This window comes from Anolis carolinensis, chromosome 5, assembly GCF_035594765.1.
Source record: "Anolis carolinensis isolate JA03-04 chromosome 5, rAnoCar3.1.pri, whole genome shotgun sequence".
Lineage (NCBI taxonomy): Eukaryota > Metazoa > Chordata > Lepidosauria > Squamata > Dactyloidae > Anolis > Anolis carolinensis.
This window is the reverse complement of record NC_085845.1, coordinates 107,270,498-107,290,680: the sequence shown is the minus strand read 5'-3', so window position 1 is coordinate 107,290,680 and position 20,183 is coordinate 107,270,498. Positions and strand designations below refer to the sequence as shown.

At 43.9% G+C, this 20,183-nt stretch overlaps 1 protein-coding gene across 2 annotated transcripts in view; it reads right to left on the bottom strand.

The window, feature by feature from the left end:
* Positions 1-1,598: 1,598 nt before the first annotated feature.
* The window catches only part of LOC134299371 (cytoplasmic polyadenylation element-binding protein 2-like), a 48,414-nt gene continuing 29,829 nt past the window's right edge, over positions 1,599-20,183 (bottom strand). For both annotated transcript variants that reach the window (XM_062982102.1, XM_062982103.1), the window contains exon 3: positions 1,599-18,988. In XM_062982102.1, the coding sequence (XP_062838172.1) occupies positions 18,824-18,988 (165 nt within the window). In that variant the 3' untranslated portion in view covers positions 1,599-18,823. The remainder of the gene's footprint in view (positions 18,989-20,183) is intronic.

Below are 20,183 nucleotides of genomic sequence, written 5' to 3'. Positions count from 1 at the left end.
ATATGGAAAGAATACAGGTAGGTTCCAACACCACAAAAAAGAAGAGGAGTGCAACGTGTTTCAACAAACTTTTTCCACAAACTATCATGCAAATCTGAAATGAAACAACTAGGTCAGGTAAGCTTTGCATTACTAATCAAAAGCATTCTGAAATCTTCCAGAGACTGCTTGAACGCTTCTTTCATTATGCATCCCAGGATTATTTTTTCTTTCTTTCAATAGTCACCACTTTACTTAAGATTTCCACTGTAGCGGAAAAACTTGCAGCTTTATGGTTTTCAACATGCCAGGGTAACTGTGAAGCAGGCTAATCTGTATCTGCATTTTTTTCTGTTTACATTTCACATATGTTCAGACAGTGATTCTGGAGGCTGTTTGTTCATCTTGCCTGTTGTACATAAGAACACACAGTTACAACATGGTCACTTAAAGTAGAATCCCATTCTTTACACTGTCATGTTTTATTGCATTGTTTACTATATACACACTGTTGTAACTCAACACAGAAGGTTTGTCTTTCTCCAGCCTTTCTTCATGATCTCCCCAATACCAATGCTTCTAAAAAAAAATCCACACACAACTTTCCAACTAGTCAAAGAGAAGAAAAGGGTGCGAGAAGGAAAAGCTTGGTTTCTATAAAAAGACTTTGTAAAAATTGTCTTTTTTGACAGAGGCATTGTTAACTGAGGTATGCCTGTATTCTAGTTATCAAAAAGAAGAAAATAGTAGAATAAAAAGGGAACAGGGAATTCCATGATAATTTAATTATAGGTATATGGAATTGCATAGCAAATTGTTTTCTACTTTATTAAAGTACATTATTTTCCTGGTAACATACAATTGCTGCTTTGTTTCAGTACAATGCGAAGACTGCCTTTTTAGCTCAAATGTTACATAAATCTGCTGTAATCCTTGCTGGTTTAGTTACTAGGAACACACTCGAACTTTAGAATCATTATTCTGGCTTCAGGATTAAAGGGCATACAGAATTGAGGTTATTTCTGCTAAACAAAATATGCGTCTTAAAGCATGGAATAATAACTATTCACACCCACACTACTGAAAAAGAAAGGAAAAAGAATGAAAGAAACAGGAAACAATACTGTGTTTACGTGAATATCACTTCACACTAGTGGTGTGCATTTGGGACTTACCTTGTCCCATTTCGTGTTCTGGCTTTCAGCGGGGCCCTGTTCTGTATTTGTCTGACTTTCCCAAAATCGGGAGGTCAGACATTTGTTATGTTTTGTCTTCTGAGCCGAAAGATCTGTTTTCTTTCGATCCAAAGCACCCAGGCCTACGGGTGCAGGCTTTGGGCCTAGGCACCCAGGCCTCAGGCACTTGGCGAGGCCCAGTTGATTGCCGAGTAAGGAGCGCTCCTTACTTGGCAATTGGCTGCAGGCCCTGTGAGGCCCAGGTGCATAGCCCCAAAGCCTACACCCGTAGGCCAGGAGCTTTGGGCCTACAACTACAGGCTTTGAGCCTACACACCCGGGCCTTGCAGGGCCTACACCTGATCGATCCGAAAGGCAGGCTTGGAGCTGATACCAGCTCCCGCCTGCTTTTCGTTTCAAGTCAGTTTTTGTTTTGTTGGGGGGGGGGGGGGGGGCTTTCCGTTTCTTGCCATCTGAAGGGATGATACAAAACAGAAACCCAGATGAAACAAATAGGACAAATACCGCACACATCTCTACTTCATGCCCTTTACTGGCTATAGTGCATGGCTTCAGGGTGTCAAGGGCAAAAGGCCTATCTAGCATTTTGCCCATGCCTTCTCTGGACCCGTGGAGTTGCGTACTAGTTATATGGACACACAGAGCACTTGGGTGAGGCTGTCTGTCTATCTGTCCCAAAGCCAGACACATACTCAGCACTTTATGTTGGCACATTTGTATATACATATATTTAATTTACATCCCATCTTTTCTCCCAATGTAGGACCCAGGAAAGCCTACCACGTATGTTAAAAATAAAGGTTGACTATCCTGTATTTGAAATGCTTGGGATCAGAAATGTTTTGAATTTCCATCTCACAATCAGGACTAGAAAATCCAGAATATGAACCCTTGGATGTTCAAGTTTTCAATGGGTGAAAAACTCGGGGCTATGTCTGTTTTTATTGTTGCTTTTATTGTTGTTTTTATTGTTCTTATTGTTATTTTAAAGCTAAGTGTGTTGTTTTAATCTATTTCTGTAAACCGCTCCGAGCCAAACTGGGAGTAGCGGTATACAAGTCTAATAAATAAATAAATAAATAAATAAATAAATAAATAAATAAATAAATGTGAGAAAACATCACCACCACTTCAGAAACCTCTTTTTAAAAGGGATATTGGAGACTGACCAGTAATTATTTATTGTAGGATGGAACCCTGTGCTGAAATAAGGCATTTACCACATCTCTTACCCTCTCAGTCATTCCCATTCCCCCACTGTTTGTTATTATGAGCTATGCAGGTAGTATCCATGTGGTGGCTTTTTCACTGCAAGGATCTTGTCTACAATCCCCAGGATGCACAAACTGAAATATATCCTTAACCTGCAGAAACTGAGGTTACGTCTACAGGATCTGCAGTCATCACAACCTCCAAATTAGCATCCATCTGAATGATTTTATCTGTAATGTGTTGTGCAAATTCTTCATAGTAGGCTGCAATTGTGTTCACTGCTCTGGCCATTTTTTCCTTCTACAGAAGAGCCAAGGTTTCAAGAGCCCTCAGAAATCCATACAGATCTATCAGTCTCATAGTGTAGTACCCCACTCCTGAAGTCTGAATGTAAATACTGCTCAGCTTTAGAAAGTTCCAATGAGGTCTCACCACAAACACAAGTCCTATTGTGTGAGGCACAGGGAGCACAAAGAAGACTGAGTACAGACTAGGTAACTAGGGTTGCATGCGATATTATTTGGGACATTGTCATGGAGGACATGAAGTCCTAAGCTGCTTCCAGAACATAACATATTTAAAAAGAGGCTGGATGGCCATATTTTAGGAGTGCTCAGATTGTATATTCTTGCATGGCAGATTATTGAACTGGGTAGCCCTTGTGGTCTCTTCCTACTACAACCCGACATATGGCCATCCAGCCTCTCCTTAAAAGCCTCCAAAGAAGGAGCCTCCACCACAGCCCGGGGGAGAGAGTTCCACTGTCGAACAGCCCTCACAGTCAGGAAGTTCTTCCTGATGTTCAGGTGGAATCTCCTTTCCTGTAATTTGAAGCCATTGTTCCGTGTCCTAGTCTGCAGGGCAGCAGAAAACAAGCTTGCTCCCTCCTCCCTATGACTTCCCCTCACATATTTGTACATGGCTATCATGTCTCCTCTCAGCCTTCTCTTTTGCAGGCTAAACATGCCCAGCTCTTTAAGCCGCTCCTCATAGGGCTTGTACTCCAGACCCTTAATCATTTTAATCGCCCTCCTCTGGATGCTTTCCAGCTTGTCAACATCTCCCTTCAACTGCGATGCCCAAAATTGGACACAGTATTCCAGGTGTGGTCTGACCAAGGCAGAATAGAGGGGCATGGCTTCCCTGGATCTAGACGCTATACCCCTATTTATGCAGGCCAGAATCCCGTTGGCTTTTTTAGCTGCCGCATCACATTGTTGGCTCATGTTTAACTTGCTGTCCTGGAGTGTTAGCTATCCCTCCCAGTTTGGTGTCGTCTGCAAACTTGGTGATCATGCCTTCTAACCCTTCGTCTAAGTCGTTAATAAAGATGTTGAACAGAACCGGGCCCAGGACAGAGCCCTGCGGCACTCCACTTGTCACTTCTTTCCATGATGAAGACGACGCATTGGTGAGCACCCTTTGGGTTCGTTCGCTTAGCCAATTACAGATCTACCTAACCATAGTTTTGTCTAGCCCACATTTTACTAGTTTGTTTGCCAGAAGGTTGTGGGGGACTTTGTCGAAGGCCTTACTGAAGTCCAGGTACGCTACATCCAGGGCGTTCCCTGTATCGACCCAACTCGTAACTATCGAAAAAAGAGATCAGATTAGTCTGGCATGACTTGTTTTTGGTAAATCCGTGTTGACTATTAGCAATGACCGCATTTGTTTCTAAGTGTTTGCAGACCACTTCCTTAATGATCTTTTCCAGAATCTTGCCTGGTATCGACATGAGGCTGACCGGACGGTAATTGTTTGGGTCTTTTTTCCCTTCTTGAAGATAGGGACCACATTCGCCCTCCTCCAATCTTCTGGGACTTCTACCGTTCTCCAAGAACTCTCAAAGATAATTGCCATTGGTTCTGAAATAACTTCTGCTAGTTCCTTCAATACTCTTGGATGTAGCTGATCTGGCCCTGGGGACTTGAATTGGTTTAGAGCGGCCAGGTGTTCCTGGACAACTTGTTTCCCTATTTGGGGTTGTATTTCCCCCAAACCTTCGTCCATTCCATGTTGCTGAGGTTGAAGATGGCTTTCTTTTTGTGAGAAGACCGAGGCAAAGAAGGCATTAAGTAGTTCTGCCTTTTCCCTGTCCCTTGTCACCATCACTCCATCTTCTCCTTGCAGTGGCCCTATCGCCTCTTTGTTCTTCCTTTTTCTACCAATGTAAGCAAAAAAGCCTTTTTTGTTGTTTTTTATGTCTGTGGCAAGCCTGAGCTCATTTTGCGCTTTAGCCTTGCGAACCTTTCCCTACAGGAGTTGGCTATACTTTTGAATTCTTCTTTGGTGATTTCTCCCCTTTTCCACTTCTTGAGCATGTCACTTTTGAGTCTTAGCTCATTTAGAAGTTCTTTGGACATCCATTCTGGCCTCTTTGCACTTGTCTTTTTTCTTCTTCTTTGTTAGCACTGTTTGCATTTGCGCCTTGAGTATTTCACTTTTAAAAAACTCCCATCCATCCTTAACTCCCTTGTCTTTTAATATTGGCGTCCATGGAATGCCGCTCAGTAATTCCTTCATTTTTTGGAAGTCATCTCTCTTAAAGTCCAGAACGCATGTTTGACTTGTCTTAGTTTCAGCCTTCCTTTGTATTGCAAACTGCAGGAGCACATGGTCACTTGCCCCTAAGGATCCAGCCACTTCGACTGTATTGATCAGGTCTTCCACACTTGTTAAGATTAGATCAAGAGTAGCCAATCACCTTGTTGCCTCTTCTACCTTCTGGACCATAAAATTGTCTGCAAGGCAGGTGAGGAATTTGTTGGCCGAGTACTCTTTGTACTCTTGGCCGAGTTTGTTTTCCAGCAAATATCGGAATAATTGAAATCGCCCATGACTACTATATCTCTTCTTTGTGCCTGTTTGGTCAGCTGTTGACAGAAGGCTTCATTAAGTCCTTCATCCTGACTCAGAGGTCTGTAGTAGACACCCACAACAAGATCTTTTTGAGTTCACTTGATTCTTATCCAGATGCTTTCAAGCTGGTTTCCCGGATTACAGTCTTGCATTTCTTCTGCAACGTAACTGTTTTTGACATATAAAGCTACTCCCCCTCCTCTCCCCTTTGTTCTATTTCTGTGAAAGAGGTTATATTTATTTTTATTTATTTACAGCATTTATATTCCGCCCTTCTCACCCCGAAGGGGACTCAGTGCGGATCACATTACACATATAGGCAAACATTCAATGCCTTTTAACATAGAACAAAGACAAACAAACATAGGCCCCGAGCGGGCCTTCAACTCATGACCTCCTGGTCAGAGTGATTCATTGCAGCTGCTCTCCAGCCTGCGCCACAGCCCGAGCCCTCAATGGCTAAATTCCAGTGATGGGAGTCATCCCACCAGGTTTCAGTGATGCCTATGACATGTGTGGTGCTGTGCTAAGAGTTGGAGTTCGTCTTGCTTATTTCCCATGCTCTGTGCATTAGTGTAAAGACATGTAAGCCCCTGTGACCTCCCCTCGAGCTGTTTATTTTGGATTATTGTGCTCTCTGTACTTGGTCCTTGCTCTGTTTGTGCAGCCCTCCGTTTAGCCTTTTGGTGGTTCCCAGTGGTCGTGGGCAATATAGTGTTCGCCAGGCTGTTGTTCCTCTCCCCCAGTGGATCTAGTTTAAAGTGCGCCTGATGAGGTTTGTGAGTCTGTGTGCAAAAAGATGTTTTCCTACTTGTGTGATGCACCCCATCACTTGCCAGTAGGCCATCCTCCTGGAAGAGTAGGCCATGGTCGAGGAAGCCAAAACGCTCCTCCTGACACCATTTTCTGAGCCAGTTATTTACCTGTACTATTTTTCTGGCCCTTGTAGAGCCGTGTCCTACAACGGGGAGTAGGGATGAAAAGATCACATGTACATTACACAGTTTTAGCTTTGTTCCTAGAGCTCGAAAATCGTTTGTGATCTTTTGAAAAGTATGCCTAGCGGTGTCATTAGTTCCTACATGAATCAACATAATGTGGGGAGGGTGATGGGGCTTTAGGAGCCTGGTGAGCCTCTGAGTGATATGGTGTATTTTTGCACCCGGGAGGCAACATATTTCTCGAGCCATCCCATCTGGTCTGGAAATGATGGCTTCCATTCCTCTAAGGAGGGAGTCACCTACTACCAAGACCTGTTTCCTTTGAGGATTGACAGGGTCCCTTTTGTGCAAGACAGTGTGTAAGTCCCCTGAAGAGTGTTCCAGTTGAAGTGAATCGTGTAGGTGTAAAGTGTTGTTGTCCTCCTCGACATCCCCAGTGTATTCATCAATGATAATCCATTGAGCCCATCACTCTCCCAAGGGTGTTCCTGTTGTGCCTGGTCTACGATTGGGGATGGAGCATCTGCATGATTGTGTAAGTGTGCATGTGGTGATGCATCGCCCGTCAGGGCTATACGTTAACAAAAAACACGAAAATCTTTGTGCCATTGGCCCTAATGGGAGAGCTTCAGGGGCCCGCCCCCACTCAGATTTAGGGCTAGAAGGGTGAAAATAGGCACACACTGAGGGCATATCGACCCCTTTTAGCCCAGCAACTTTTTAAACGTTGGCATCATCCCCCGATTTCTAACATTTTTTTCCTTTTTAGAAATAAAATTCCCTAAAGCATTCCCTTTTCCTCCCAGCTGGCCTGGCCCTCTTAACTTCTGCAGCGGCAGAAGGAAGGCCAGGGGAGCTGCAACCAGCCAAATGGGGAAGACACACAAACACCACCCCACACAGCCCAGTTCTTAGCCCCATAGAAGGAAAGGGGTTGGGGGCAGAAGGAGGGGACCCCTGGCAATACCGGCTAAGGGCCCGGGAAGGGGTGTCTCCTCGGCCAGCTGCTGTTGGCCAGCCTCCACCACCCCGCCCCTCCAGGAGGACATGCACTACATCACACGTAACACGTATGCAGTGTGCACTAAGCAGTGTGCACTGTGCACTCTACACGTGAGGGGAAAAAACACCAACCCATAACTCAGAGGACGGGGGCCTGTAAGCTATGGCGAGTGCAGCGTGTGCACTGAGCAGCGATAAAGGAAGGAAAGATTGAGGTAGCTCTGTAGGGCTGAGTGGTGATGAGGAAACTGCCAACTCTAAAGCTTGGAAAGGAAGGGAAAGGCAGTTTTCCCAAGGGCCAAGCAAGCACGCCCTCCCCAGCCAAAACCACTCTGCTTTCAAAAAAATACTGAAGTAATATAATAACAGTATCCTTCCTATCCTTATTGTTGCCAAGGAGAGGGAGAGAGGGAGGACCAAGGCAAAGAGAGCCAAATCAGAAGTTATTTCCTTTTGAATTTATTTATTTTTAAACAAATAAGGGAGGAGGGTGGGGGAGAGAGGAAGAAGGGGTTTTTAAACTACACACACACACACACATTCACCAGGCAAACCCACTTGAAAAATCACAGCCCCTTTCCTGATATTGTTTATTTTTTAATTATTATTATTAAAGTATACAGTTTTTAAAATAAGGTAAACTCAGCCAGAAGCCAGACTCAAGGCAAAGCACTGCAGTGCACTCAACAGTTGCGGAAGGGCATTACGAAGTAAACTGAACACCAGAAGAAATGTATATTTGCTTTCAAAAATATAAAAAAGTAATAATGTAACAAGTCACAGTATCCTTCCTATCCTTATTGTTGCCAAGGAGAGGGACGGAGGACTAAGGCAGAATAAAAGACTAGAGCCAAATGGATAGAAGGAGGTATCCCAAGCAGGTTATTTCATTTTGAATGTATTTATTTATTTTTAAACAAATAATAATAAATAACCAATCGGGGGAGAGAGGAAGAAAGGGGTTTTGAACTACACACACACACGTTCCCCAGCCAAACCCACTTGATATTGTTATTAAAGTATTTTTAAAATAAGGTAGCTCTCTCTGCAGCCAGAACTGTTTGTTCCCCAATCCCCAGCAAGGCGAAATAGAGAGGAGTGCACTTGGGGGTGGGGGTGGGGTGAGGGGAATTACAATGAAACCTCAAAAAAAGTATGTGCTTTCAAAAATGTTAAATAAAAATAAAACACCCAAGGGAATGGAGGGAGAACTGAGGCAGCCAGGCAGGCAAACAAATGGAGAAGAGAAAGGATGAAAAAAAAGAACCCTATGAAAAAGGAAAACTTTTTTAAATTGAGGCAAGCAGCAGCTGCCCACCAGCCAATCTAACCCCCCCCCCCCTCAAAAAAACCCCAACTCCCCCAGTAGTCCCAACTTAGTGTCCTCACAAGAGGCAAGAAGGCAAGCTGCCCGCCAGCCAAGTAATCCAAGCACCCAGCCCAAGCGGAGACAGCACAGCGCAAAACCCAACCAGCCCACAGCCCAGCAGCGGCAGCAAATGATGCTTTTTGGGTGTTGTCTTTCCCTTATATAAACTCCCTGCCCTCCCTGCCCAGCCCACTTCAGTGATTCCTTGGCCTCTGATTGGCCAAGGATCACCTCCTAGCCTCCTTCTGACATATGAGGAATTGAATTGCAGCCATGGAGGCCATGTGGCAGGAAACGAAAGCCAGCATGATGACTGTGCGGCTTTCCTTATCGTGTCGCCTATTGTTTTGTACAAAACTGTTGTCTGTTGTTTCGTATAAACAATCAGTAAACACGAAACGACAGCATGAAGGAAACGAAGGAAAATTTATGCACATATTTCTAGTAATTGAAAAGCTCAATGCGTCATTAAAGATTTAATGGATAAAGATTGGTTGCTTAACTATAACCATGTTTCTTCGAATGGTGATCTGTGAAATTAGCATATATGGTGATAATTGCGCCTGAGCATTACTCTCGGAACCTTTAACAGCTGTTAGAGGTACTTTGGCTGCAGCTCCGCCTTCCTCCCAGGAAGCATATATTGCAGAGGTGGGGCTGTGGCCTTAGTTCCCCGCCGCCGACAGTGGCTTGAGAAAGAAGGCATGACGATTAGAGGGGAGGAAGGACAGGGATGTGCTAATTTCACAGATCACCATTCGAAGAAACATGGTTACAGGTAAGCAACCAATCTTTCTTCCTCATGATGTCTGTGAAATGAGCACATGAGCAAGCTACTCACCATGGTTGGTGGGCGTCATGACAGTGCTGATCCCAAAACTGCTCTGCCAAACGCTGCTTGATTCTTTGAGAGCAGATCCACCTTATAATGGGTCACAAATGTCAGAGTGGTGGCCCATGTGGCTGCTCTACAAACTTCATGTAGTGGTATTCCTCAGCTGTATGCCGTGGAAGTTGCTACTGCCCTGGTAGAATGTCCCTTTAGGCCGAATGGAGGCTGTTGATGTGCCAGTTGATATGCCAGTTGCTGTGATCCATCGTGACAATCTTTGTGAAGATACCGGGAGAACTTTAGTGTCTGTCCGATACTTGACAAAAAGTTTAGGCGATGCTCTAAAATCTTTTGTTCTTTCAACATAAAATGCTAATGCTCTTCTAACATCCAGAAGATGCAGAGCCCGTTCCACCGGAGTAAGTGGATCTTGAAAAAAAGAAAGTATAACAATATCTTCAACCAAATGAAAAGTTGAGGCTACTTTTGGGAGAAAGGAATATCTGTACGCATTACCACCTTGTCAGAGTGGAAGCGCATATAAGGAGCATCTGCCCGTAGTGCACAGAGCTCAATTGCCCTTCTGGCCATCGTAATGGCCAACAAAAATGCTGTTTTCCAAGACACATATGAAATAGCCACCTTTGCCATAGGCTCAAAAGGTGGCTTCTGAAGGGCTGATAACATCAACCGGAGGTCCCATGCTGGGACAGGCGGAGTAACAGGAAGTCGAGTATTCCTGCATCCTCGCAGAAAGTGTTGGATTAGGGGATCTTGGAAACAGGAGAAGTATCCCTCATCTTTACGACAAGCAGATATCGCTGCAAGATAACGATGGAGGATAACTGAAGTCAAGGAAACAAGAAATTCCAAAATAACTGATGTGGGAACAGTGACTGGATCCACATTCTGCTGCCATGCAAATTTGGCAAACTTGTTCCATTTGTAGGAATATGATCGTTTTGTTGATGCGCACAGTATGTCTTTCACTGCTTGTGAAAGTGGTTGGGCCAGATCCGCCAAGCTGTGAGATTGAGCTGCTTGATGTCCGGATGGCGCAGGCAGCCTTGGTGAGCAGTAAGAAGGTCCGGGCGGTGTGGGAGGGGATAGTGTTGACCCCATGCCATTGTGTGAAGGAGTGAGAATCAAGGCTGCCTTTGCCACCATGGAGTCAAAATTATGCAATCTGCCTGGTCACGGTAGAGCTTTGACACTACCTTGGTTATGAGAGGAATCGGTGGGAATGTATATAGCAGGGGGCCTGTTCATCTGAAAAGGAATGCATCCCCGAGACACCCCATCTGCTGGTTGGGTTCCTGTCTCGCACAGAAAAATTTGCATTTTGTGTTCTCTGCTGTTGCAAATAGATCTATTTGGGGATTGCCCCACCTCTGGAAAAGAGATGTTGCTTCTGTTGGTGGCAGATACCATTCGTGGGTGGTACTGCCTCCGCTGCTGAGATGATCTGCTATCTTGTTCTCTTGACCAGGAACATGAATGGCTACCAGATGGATATGGTTCAGCAAACACTATTCCCAGATATCTGCAGGGTGAGGTTCAGGAGGGAGTGGGAGTGTGTGCCTCCTTGTTTGTTGACGTACCATGTCACTGTGGTATTGTCTGTCCTCAACTGGACCACCCTGTGACAACATATGTCCTGGAAGGCTTAGAGGGCTCTTTGCACTGCCATAATTTCCAACAAGTTGATGTGGCTTTGAGCCTCTTGAGACATCCACTTGCCACTGACCACTAGGGAGCAAGAATAGGCGCCCTATCCTTCCAAAGAGGCATCCTTCGTAACCGTCACTGTTGGTTCGCAATGCCTGAATGGAATGCCCTTACATACATTTGTCCAAGACAACCACCACTGGAGTGATTGGCGGATATGTGACAGAAGAGACAGACGAACATGTGCCCGGGCTGTGGCGCAGGCTGTTCACTCTTGGTCAAATCACTCTGACCAAGAGGTCATGAGTTCGAGGCCAGCTCGGAGCCTGCGTTTGTCTTCTGTCTCTGTTCTATGTTATATGGCATTGAATGTTTGCCTTATATGTGTAATGTGATCCGCCCTGAGTCCCCTTCGGAGTGAGAAGGGCGGAATATAAATACTGTAAATAAATATATGAACTGTGGAGCATAGGATCGAACACTTTGAGAAACCAGGCTTGTAGAGGCCTCATTCTCAGATGTGCATATGTCACAGATGTTGTCGAAGCCATGTGTCCCAGGGCTGACTGTACATTTTTGGCCTTTGGCGCCACATTGTGCACGAGACAGAGCAACGCTGTCCATAGGGATCGGAAGCGATCTTCCAGCAGATATGCCATACTGGTGATGGAATCCAGCTCCGCTCCGATGAATCGTGTTCTCTGCACAGGAACAAGATGTGATTTCTTTTGATTGACTACCAACCCGAGATCATTGAGAAGGGATAGTGTCAAGACACAGAGGCCTTAAAGAACCACACACACCATTTAGTCCAACAAAAGATTTATTGCAAAACAAAATATGCTCAGAGACACTTAACTACAGTGTCTCTGGCCAAAACTCAAAGAATTTGCCCAAACTGGGCTCCAAAGGGCAAACGGAAAATAACCCAGATTAAACAGAAAGAAAACCCGGATTAAAACACAGTCAAAGTAACAGCAAGCAACAGCGCTGTAACGAAAGAGTTCCAACAGAAAGCACTGCACCAAAAGAGTTAAATGCAAGAGGAGTTGTCAAAGCCAGCCAAAGTCCCAGAGTCGCCATAGAAGAAGTCCAAACAAACGTCGTTTCCAACGTGGTCAAACAGAGCCGTAGTCAAATCAGTCCAAGAGCCCAGGAAGGGAGAAAGCCACACTCACAATGAGCCAATCCAAACGTCGTTTCCAAGGTGGACAAACAGAGCCGTAGTCATATCAGTCCAAGAGTCCAGGAAGGGAGAGAGCCACACTCACAATAAGCCAGTCCAAATTGAAGATTCACAGGAACCATGAACACCAGGCTGTAGAACCCGAACCCAAAACCCAACAGGAAAACAGGCAGTGACAAATCCACACGATACTGACACTTTGCCTTCTGCAAAGATTCCCCCATTTCAGAGCCTACTTTTAACTTACACATCATTATCCGATGTCATCATCTCTTACAGCTGTCCTTGCCTTCACACATGAACCTGTTCCCATCTCTCCAGTTCCTCCATCTCCTGTCAAGACCTAGGTTTACCCATGACTGTTCCCATCCACCACATCTCCTTCCTCGCTCATCGACTCCCCGCCGCTTGAAAACCCTTCAAATGTGTCTTCATCAGTAGGTGTCATAAGTATATCCCGGATCCTTTTCCTTTGCTGTTCTTCATCTGACACCTGCTCGCGATTAACCCTTTCCTCCCTACTGGTACTCATAATACTGCTTGCAACATTACTTGCTGGCTCAACTACAACAGATAGTGTGTAGTCTAGATCCCGTAACAAAGACTCTTTGGAGCAAGCAACCAGTAGCCAATAGTCTATGTAGGGATAGACGGTGATGCCCTGAAGGCGGAGGTGCGCCGCCACCACGGTCATACATTTAGTAAAAACCCTTGGTGCGATAGAAATCCCAAATGGAAGCACCCTAAAACAAAAAGCCTGTTGTGCCATCTTGAATGCCAAGTGTTTGTGATGGTGAGGGCCTATTGCAATGTGGAAGTATGCGTTCTTCAGGTCTATTGACGCAAGCCATGCCCCATCTGGCAGAAGTGGAAGAATGGCTGCAAGTGTCACCATTCTAAATTTACGAGAATGGATAAAGTAATTAAGGCCTCTGAGGTATAATACAGGCTTCTGACCACCATCTTTTTTTTGGAACTAAAAAGTATTTCGAAAAGAAAGCATGAGAGTAGAAGGATGGGTGGAGATGAACAATTGCCAATCTCCAACAAAGTAGTTATCTCGCCCTGCAAGACCTTTTTGGACGGGGTGGTCTTCACAGAGCCTGTCCCCGGCTCATGAAAAAATTCAAATGAGTAACCAGAACTTATAATTTCTAGGACCCACTTGTCTGTAGTTATTGATTTCCAAACTGAAGCGAATTCTGCCAGTCGGATTCCAAATTTAACAGGAAGTGTTCTGTGATCTCCACGTTGTATCCCAGGAAGGGAACACAATGGAGCAAAAGAAGGGACGTAATCACCTGTGTGCCGTGCTATAGGAATCATGCAATGGGGGCAAGCTGTGCTAAAAGCGCTGCTTCCCCTTTGGTTGATATTTCCCCTTACCCTGCGAGCGGGGCCTAGATGGTGCCGCTGGCCGAGTGTAAGTTGTCTGAGTGGTTTGTGGGAGGGGCTTGCTAGTGGTGTCATACTGTTTCCTAGTATAAGAAGCAGTTGAATATGATTTGCCCCGATAGCGAGATGGAGAAAAGCCATATTTGTCCGCCGCTTGACGAACCTCCTGGGCCTCCTTAAGTTTTGCATCTGTCTCTGGATCAGAGACGCTTGTCATTGACCGGCAGGTCCTCTGCTAGAAGCTTGCCTTCTTCAGATAGTGTGGAGGCCCACAGCCAAGCATGTCTGCGTATAACAGTCGCAGCTGCAAACATTCTGCTTGCTCCCTCTGCTGTGTCTTTTGCCATTTCCTTCTGTGGCTTGGCTAATGCCAGACCCTCTTGATGGATAACTTTAGGAAGAGCACGTTTGTCTTGTGGCAAAGTCTCCAAGTAGGGGACTATCTTCTGCCATAGATAGTCCTGGTAGGCGCCATAATGTGCAAAACGTGTTGACAATCCTGCCCCTAAGTGTACTTTCTTGCCTACTGCCTCCAACTTCCTGCCCTCTTTATTCCAGGGCGTTAAATGGGTCTTCACTGAAAGTTTGTTCTGCATTACCTTGGTGACTACGGAATTAGATCTAGGTGGCTTTGCGACCCATTAAGCAGAAGTTAGGTCTATTTTATACAAGGCATCGCTCCTTCGTGGAACTGCCCCTATCAGTGATGGGGCAATGTCTTGTGTAGTCGCAAGCTGCAATAAATACAGTACTGCAGGCAAAGCTGTAGGTGATTGAGCTGCTGGACACTGCTCTTCTGCTGGGAAAAGATGGAATGCCAGGGGCTGATTTGCCTGTCACAGGCAATTCCAGTGCCCTAGGCAGGCATGACATCAGGGTTATAAAACTTGATGTCTCTGGCTCCACTGAGAGTTCCACTGCTAGCACATCCTCCTTTCCTTCATCAGAATCAAATTCTGATGCAGAATGAGATGGGATATCCGCTCCTAAAGCCGGAACAATAGCAGTACTGAGGCCTTGATGCGCAGATTGTGCAGCAGGATTTGCTTGTATTGGGACTGAGATTGGTTGAGACATCTGTTGGTCTTGGACCAATATGGACCTGAAAAAATAAGCGCTTCCTTCTGGAGAGCAATGAACATAATCTGCCCGGGGAGTAAATGATCTACTCCACTCCGTAGGGACAGTGCTCAGTGTTTGCCTCTGTGGAGGCGATGAGAAAAAGTCTTGGCTATGGCTATGGCTTAATGGAGTATGTGAAAGAAAAGAGGCAGCACTTGGCTGCGGAGAAAACAATACCCTTTCCTCATGAGGAGGATCCATAGGTTGGGAGGCAGTGAGAAACGGAGACATAGTACTCCTTACACTGGCCCCTCCAGAAGCAGGCTGCCCAGCAGTGGGCTCAGCCGCTTTTTTCCTCACCCCGCAGCTTTCTCCCATCCCTGCAGGGAGAGTGGGCGGCAGAAGCTCTTCTCCCAGCGGGTGGGCTGTCTCCACCTCGGGGAGCAGGGCCACACCCATGACCGGAGCTGGCGAGGCCTGCGTCGGCGGCATAATGCGTGCCTTGCCTCCATGCTCCTGCCCCGACATCGTGGGCAGAGCCAGCGGCCATATCCCTTCTGGTGACGTCAGTACTGTGGGTATGGCCATGCTGTGTGCCTCAGATGCTGCATGCTTCTTCTTCCCCTTGCAGCTCTTAGTTGCAGCACCAGAGCTCTTCTAGGGAGTAGGGAGAGCAGGAGGAGTGGAACGTGCCCTTTTTGGAGCCAGCGAGGCTGCCAGCGAGGAAGTAAGTTGCTGGCATTCAGCTGGCTTGCCCTGCCGCAGCGTTCGGGAGCCGCTTGTAGATGGGGCCGGGAAGAGAGCTCTCTCCAAGAGAAGAGCTTTTAGTGCTTTCTCCCTGCTTTTACAAGCTTGCGGTATAAGGACCAAACAATTATTTGCTCCATGAGCCCCCCTCCCCCCAAACATACAAGACATTTATCATGGCCGTCTGCCTCAGGCAGCTTACAGCCACAGGCCACACAGTTCTTTAAAATAGAAGTAGCCATATAAATTCCGAAGTCAGGAAGCCAGAAGGTAGAATATTGTAGAGAAGTCTGAGTCAAGCCAAAGTACATTATAGAATTAGTAGAATAGTCAAATAAACTGTCCAATGTCAAGAATTAATAATCTAACCGAGAGGTTCCTAGAGAGCTGCTGTGAGGCAGTGGAAAAAAAGGAACTAAGGCCACCGCCCCACCTCTGCAATTTATGCTTCCTGGGAGGAAGGCGGGGCTGCAGCCAAAGTACCTCTAACAGCTGTTAAAGGTTCCGAGAGTAATGCTCAGGCACAATTACTACCACTTGTGCTCATTTCACAGACACCATGAAGAGGAAGACCAATGTTTCAAACAATGTTTACTCCCAGACACTTTTTAACTTTCTAAGACATCTATTGTGATATTACTCAAACTACTGTATAATGTTCAGTCATGGTGTTGGTATTACCTCACATATGCTATCTTTCTCAAAGTGATTCAATAACAAAGGTTTAAAGCTATAATATTTTTATCACGATTGTTAACAGATATAAACTGGTAAGACAGCAATCTTTTATTTCATAGCACTGTCATTCTACTGAGCAATTTTTTTAAATCTGGCAAAATAATAGCAAGACTATGAAGCACTTTTTATATAAAATAGATGCTATCCTTGCCAGGTTTTAACAGCACATTTTAAATGGCTAGTTTTTAAGATGCAAACTCATTAGCACCACTAATTACCTTGCCTAAGAAAGCTCTGTGAAATTCATAAGGGTCCCAATAAGCCATAAGGCACAGATACATGGACTATTATTGCTTAACTCATTGATTAATAAATATCCTTCTAAGTTAATGTAATTAATCATATGTGTAATCCAAATTATTCTTTAGAAGCCTGATTTTCAAACTATACTTCAAAACAGAGTAGCAGAACAATCCTATGTATGTTTACTCAAAAATATATTTTCCTGAGCTGAATGAGACACACAGGACCCATCTACAATGACAATTTCATGCAGTTTCAGAAAAAACTGGTTTTGCTGTGCAGATGATTACACAGAAAATCCTGGAACTAGTTTGAGGCTCAAGGGTGATTATACAAACCACAAAACACTGCTGACATTAAGGACAATCTTTTGTGTGTTTTAATGGGAGCTCGTTGTCTGGCTGTCACAGGTTGAGGCTCACTTCAAACTCCGCTAAATGGTCAGTGTAGATGTGGCCTAACATCTAAATGTGGAAACAGGTACCATCAAACCCAGTATTACATATTGCCATCTGAAGAACTTTAGAGCTTCTTGTAAACACCACATTAACAGTAAATAAATTGTGTCTCCAATATCCATAAAACAGAGAAATCTTCAGCCTCTATGCAGTAGAAAATTTCTGGGAAATTTGAAGATGTTCGCAACTTGTTCCAGTTATGTTTAATGCACAGCTCCATTAATGAATGCATTCATATTTGTCATATAGAATACCAGTGTCTCTCCAATATAAGTACAGTGTTCCTTCACTGTACTTCAAATTTGCTCAGGTTCATTATGAAGAAACTAACACTGTTTGACCAGATTAGTTTGTTGTAAAGATTACTGTAATCATGCAACCAAAATGCTCTAAATGTTACAAAGTACTGTATACATACTAGTACTTCAAGGAAAAGAAATAAGCAGCATGAAAGTCCACTATACAGTGTTCCTTCACTTATCGTTACATTCCAGGTTACGTTCCAGGACCACCCGCAATAAGTGAAAACCTGCAAAGTAGGAACACTATATTTATTTTAATATTTATACATTATTTTAGTAATTATACAATATTTTAAGTCTTTATCAACCAATTGTGGGTTGATAAATCGTTTCCTTCTCCTCCTGTTGCCGCTTGGGCTCCTTTTCTCTCCCTTCGGCTTCTCCTTCTTCCCTTCCTAAGGCTGTAAATTGTAATTTTTTATGATTTATAACATTCTTTTAGTTTATTGAAAAATCACAAAACAGCCAATCCGCAAAAAGTGAACCACAAAGTAGTGGGGGAACAGTGTAATTGTAAAATGCACACCTACTTATATTTGAGATACACTGGTATCCTATATGACAAATATTCATTAATGGAGCCCATTAAAAAGAGGACAAAAGACCACTCTTTGGAAAAGAAATTACTGCTGCACCCATAAGTTGTGATGAATTGAATTGTGATGAATTGCCCACAAGTTTTATTGAAGAATTACTAGTTTGCTATTTCTGAACAAGCTAACTGATCACTTAGTCTCAATTATTGTTGAAAGAAAGCACATCTGAATTTATTTATTTATTTATGAGCTATACTTATACCCCACTCTTCTCACCCCTAAGGGGACTCAAGTGGCTTACAGATTATGACAAAGTGTAATGCTATGTTGTACATACAGATACACAAATATAGCATTTTGAATTATAAAACAGATTGAAACATATATAGTTACAATAAAACAAATCATCCTGTCTCCCTGATAACCTGACCGGGAAAATGCTTCACCCTGGGCTGTGTGTATTTTAAAGATAGTAGTGCTGGTGAGAATAGGGGAGGGTAGAATTGAGCCAGTCAGAGCCAATCCGTGTTTGACTTCATATTAATCCACAGAATCCATCAGGTCATATCAACCCATATCCTAAGATGGGCCAAAAGCTTGGTCCATCCAGGTCTTCAGCTACTTCCTAAAAGACATGAGTGAGGGGGTTTCCCTAATCTTCCTTGGCAAGGAGTTCCACAGCTGCGGAGCCACCACCGAAAAAAACCTGTCTCTCGTCCCCGCCAACTGCACCTGTGACAGCAGCGGGACAGAGAGCAGGGTCTCACTCGATGATCTTAATTTGCGGTATGGTCCGTAGGGGGGGAGACACATTCTGAGAGGTAAGTTGGACCAGAGCCATTTAAGGTTTTGTAGGCCAAAGCCAGCCAGTTAAATGAATTAACCATTTAACAACTTAATTTTTTAGGATGAAATTTTTTGGTGATGAGAACAGGGAGGGAAACAGACACTCAAGTCCAAAATTCACTTTGTATCTTTCCTTACAGAAAAAATGGTGGAAGAGTTCATTAAGATCATTATGTCTGCCAATGATATATGAATGGGTCCTATCTAACTTTATGCATGTGAAACATACACCATTTCATATACGGTGTATGTTCATGTTAGTAAGACAACAACAATGCAGAGTGGGCTTTGCCACAGACTGATAATTAACCAGTGTAGTAACATACCTTTAAGAGGATCATGCTCAGCTCTCATTATGTCAATGAGGGAATTTTCCAATGAATGCATATTAAGACTATCATACATTCTGTTTCGATCCTAAAGAAAAAGAGATTCTTAGTATTAGAGATACAATTATTATATAAAAGGAGAAAGAGGCAGTTTTTCAGGAAACGTAACAGATAACATACAGTCTGTAGTGTTTAACTCTGCAATCAGCCAATTAAAAAACTTCTAAATGATTCAGTCTTCAATTATAGATAAAATATAGTCATCTTTCAAAAACAAAGTGACATTTATATTTCTCAGAAGCACTATCATAAAGTATTTTTAAACCTATCATGTTATGTTAGGATTAACAGAAGCAAAATGTGTCACAATTCACACTTTTTTCACAGACTAGGCCCTCATCTACATTGACCATTTATTACAGTTCAAACTGCAGTGGCTAGATAACAAATTCCCACAAAAGCATACAAAAGGAAGGCCTTAATGTTTATCTGTGGCTTGTGCAATCACCATCTGGACCTCAAACAGATTTCAGGATTTCATATGCAGAAGTCTGCACATGGAGAGCATGTTCTTCAATACTGATTAGAAAACAACATTAAACATTCAGGGTAAATGAGGCCTAGGACATCAACCTGATATGATTACCATGAAACAAATGCCACTGATGGAAGCATGTTCCTCTGTCAAATAGTGCTTACTGCTTACCATCAGATACCATGTCCCCTCTATTCACATACGTACATGTCCCCTCGTACACACACACAATCTGTATTCTTTCATTTCCCCATCTAAAAAACTTCCCACAATTTGGTGAGATTAACCCTTCCCTTCTAGCAGAGGTTGCACACATCTTCCTCTTGAACTTTTAATGGCAGGTGACTGGTGTTTCCCATTTAAATTATATAGTTTATGAACTCTATTTTAGAAGCAAAATTTGAAGCACATGATTGTTTTATGAGACCCTGTAAATAAGGCAGCAACGGAATCATTGCTGGAACAGGAGTTTGAGTTTGTTATTTGAAAATTTGGTGGTAGAATAGAGCCGGGAGAGGCATAATATCTAATCCCAGGAATTTGGTTATGCGGAGCCATCTCCAATACCAATAGCTGAAGGCACCATAGAAGGCGATATTAAAGATACTTTTATTCTAGGAGATGGGGATGGACAGTGCATTAGTGATAGTGACAAGCTTTTGAGTAGGGTAGAGTGGGAATGTGACCAAAGCCTTGAGGAATCAGATAACAGATGAGTATGTGTGGACCTTGAGTAGCTCTGGTATTG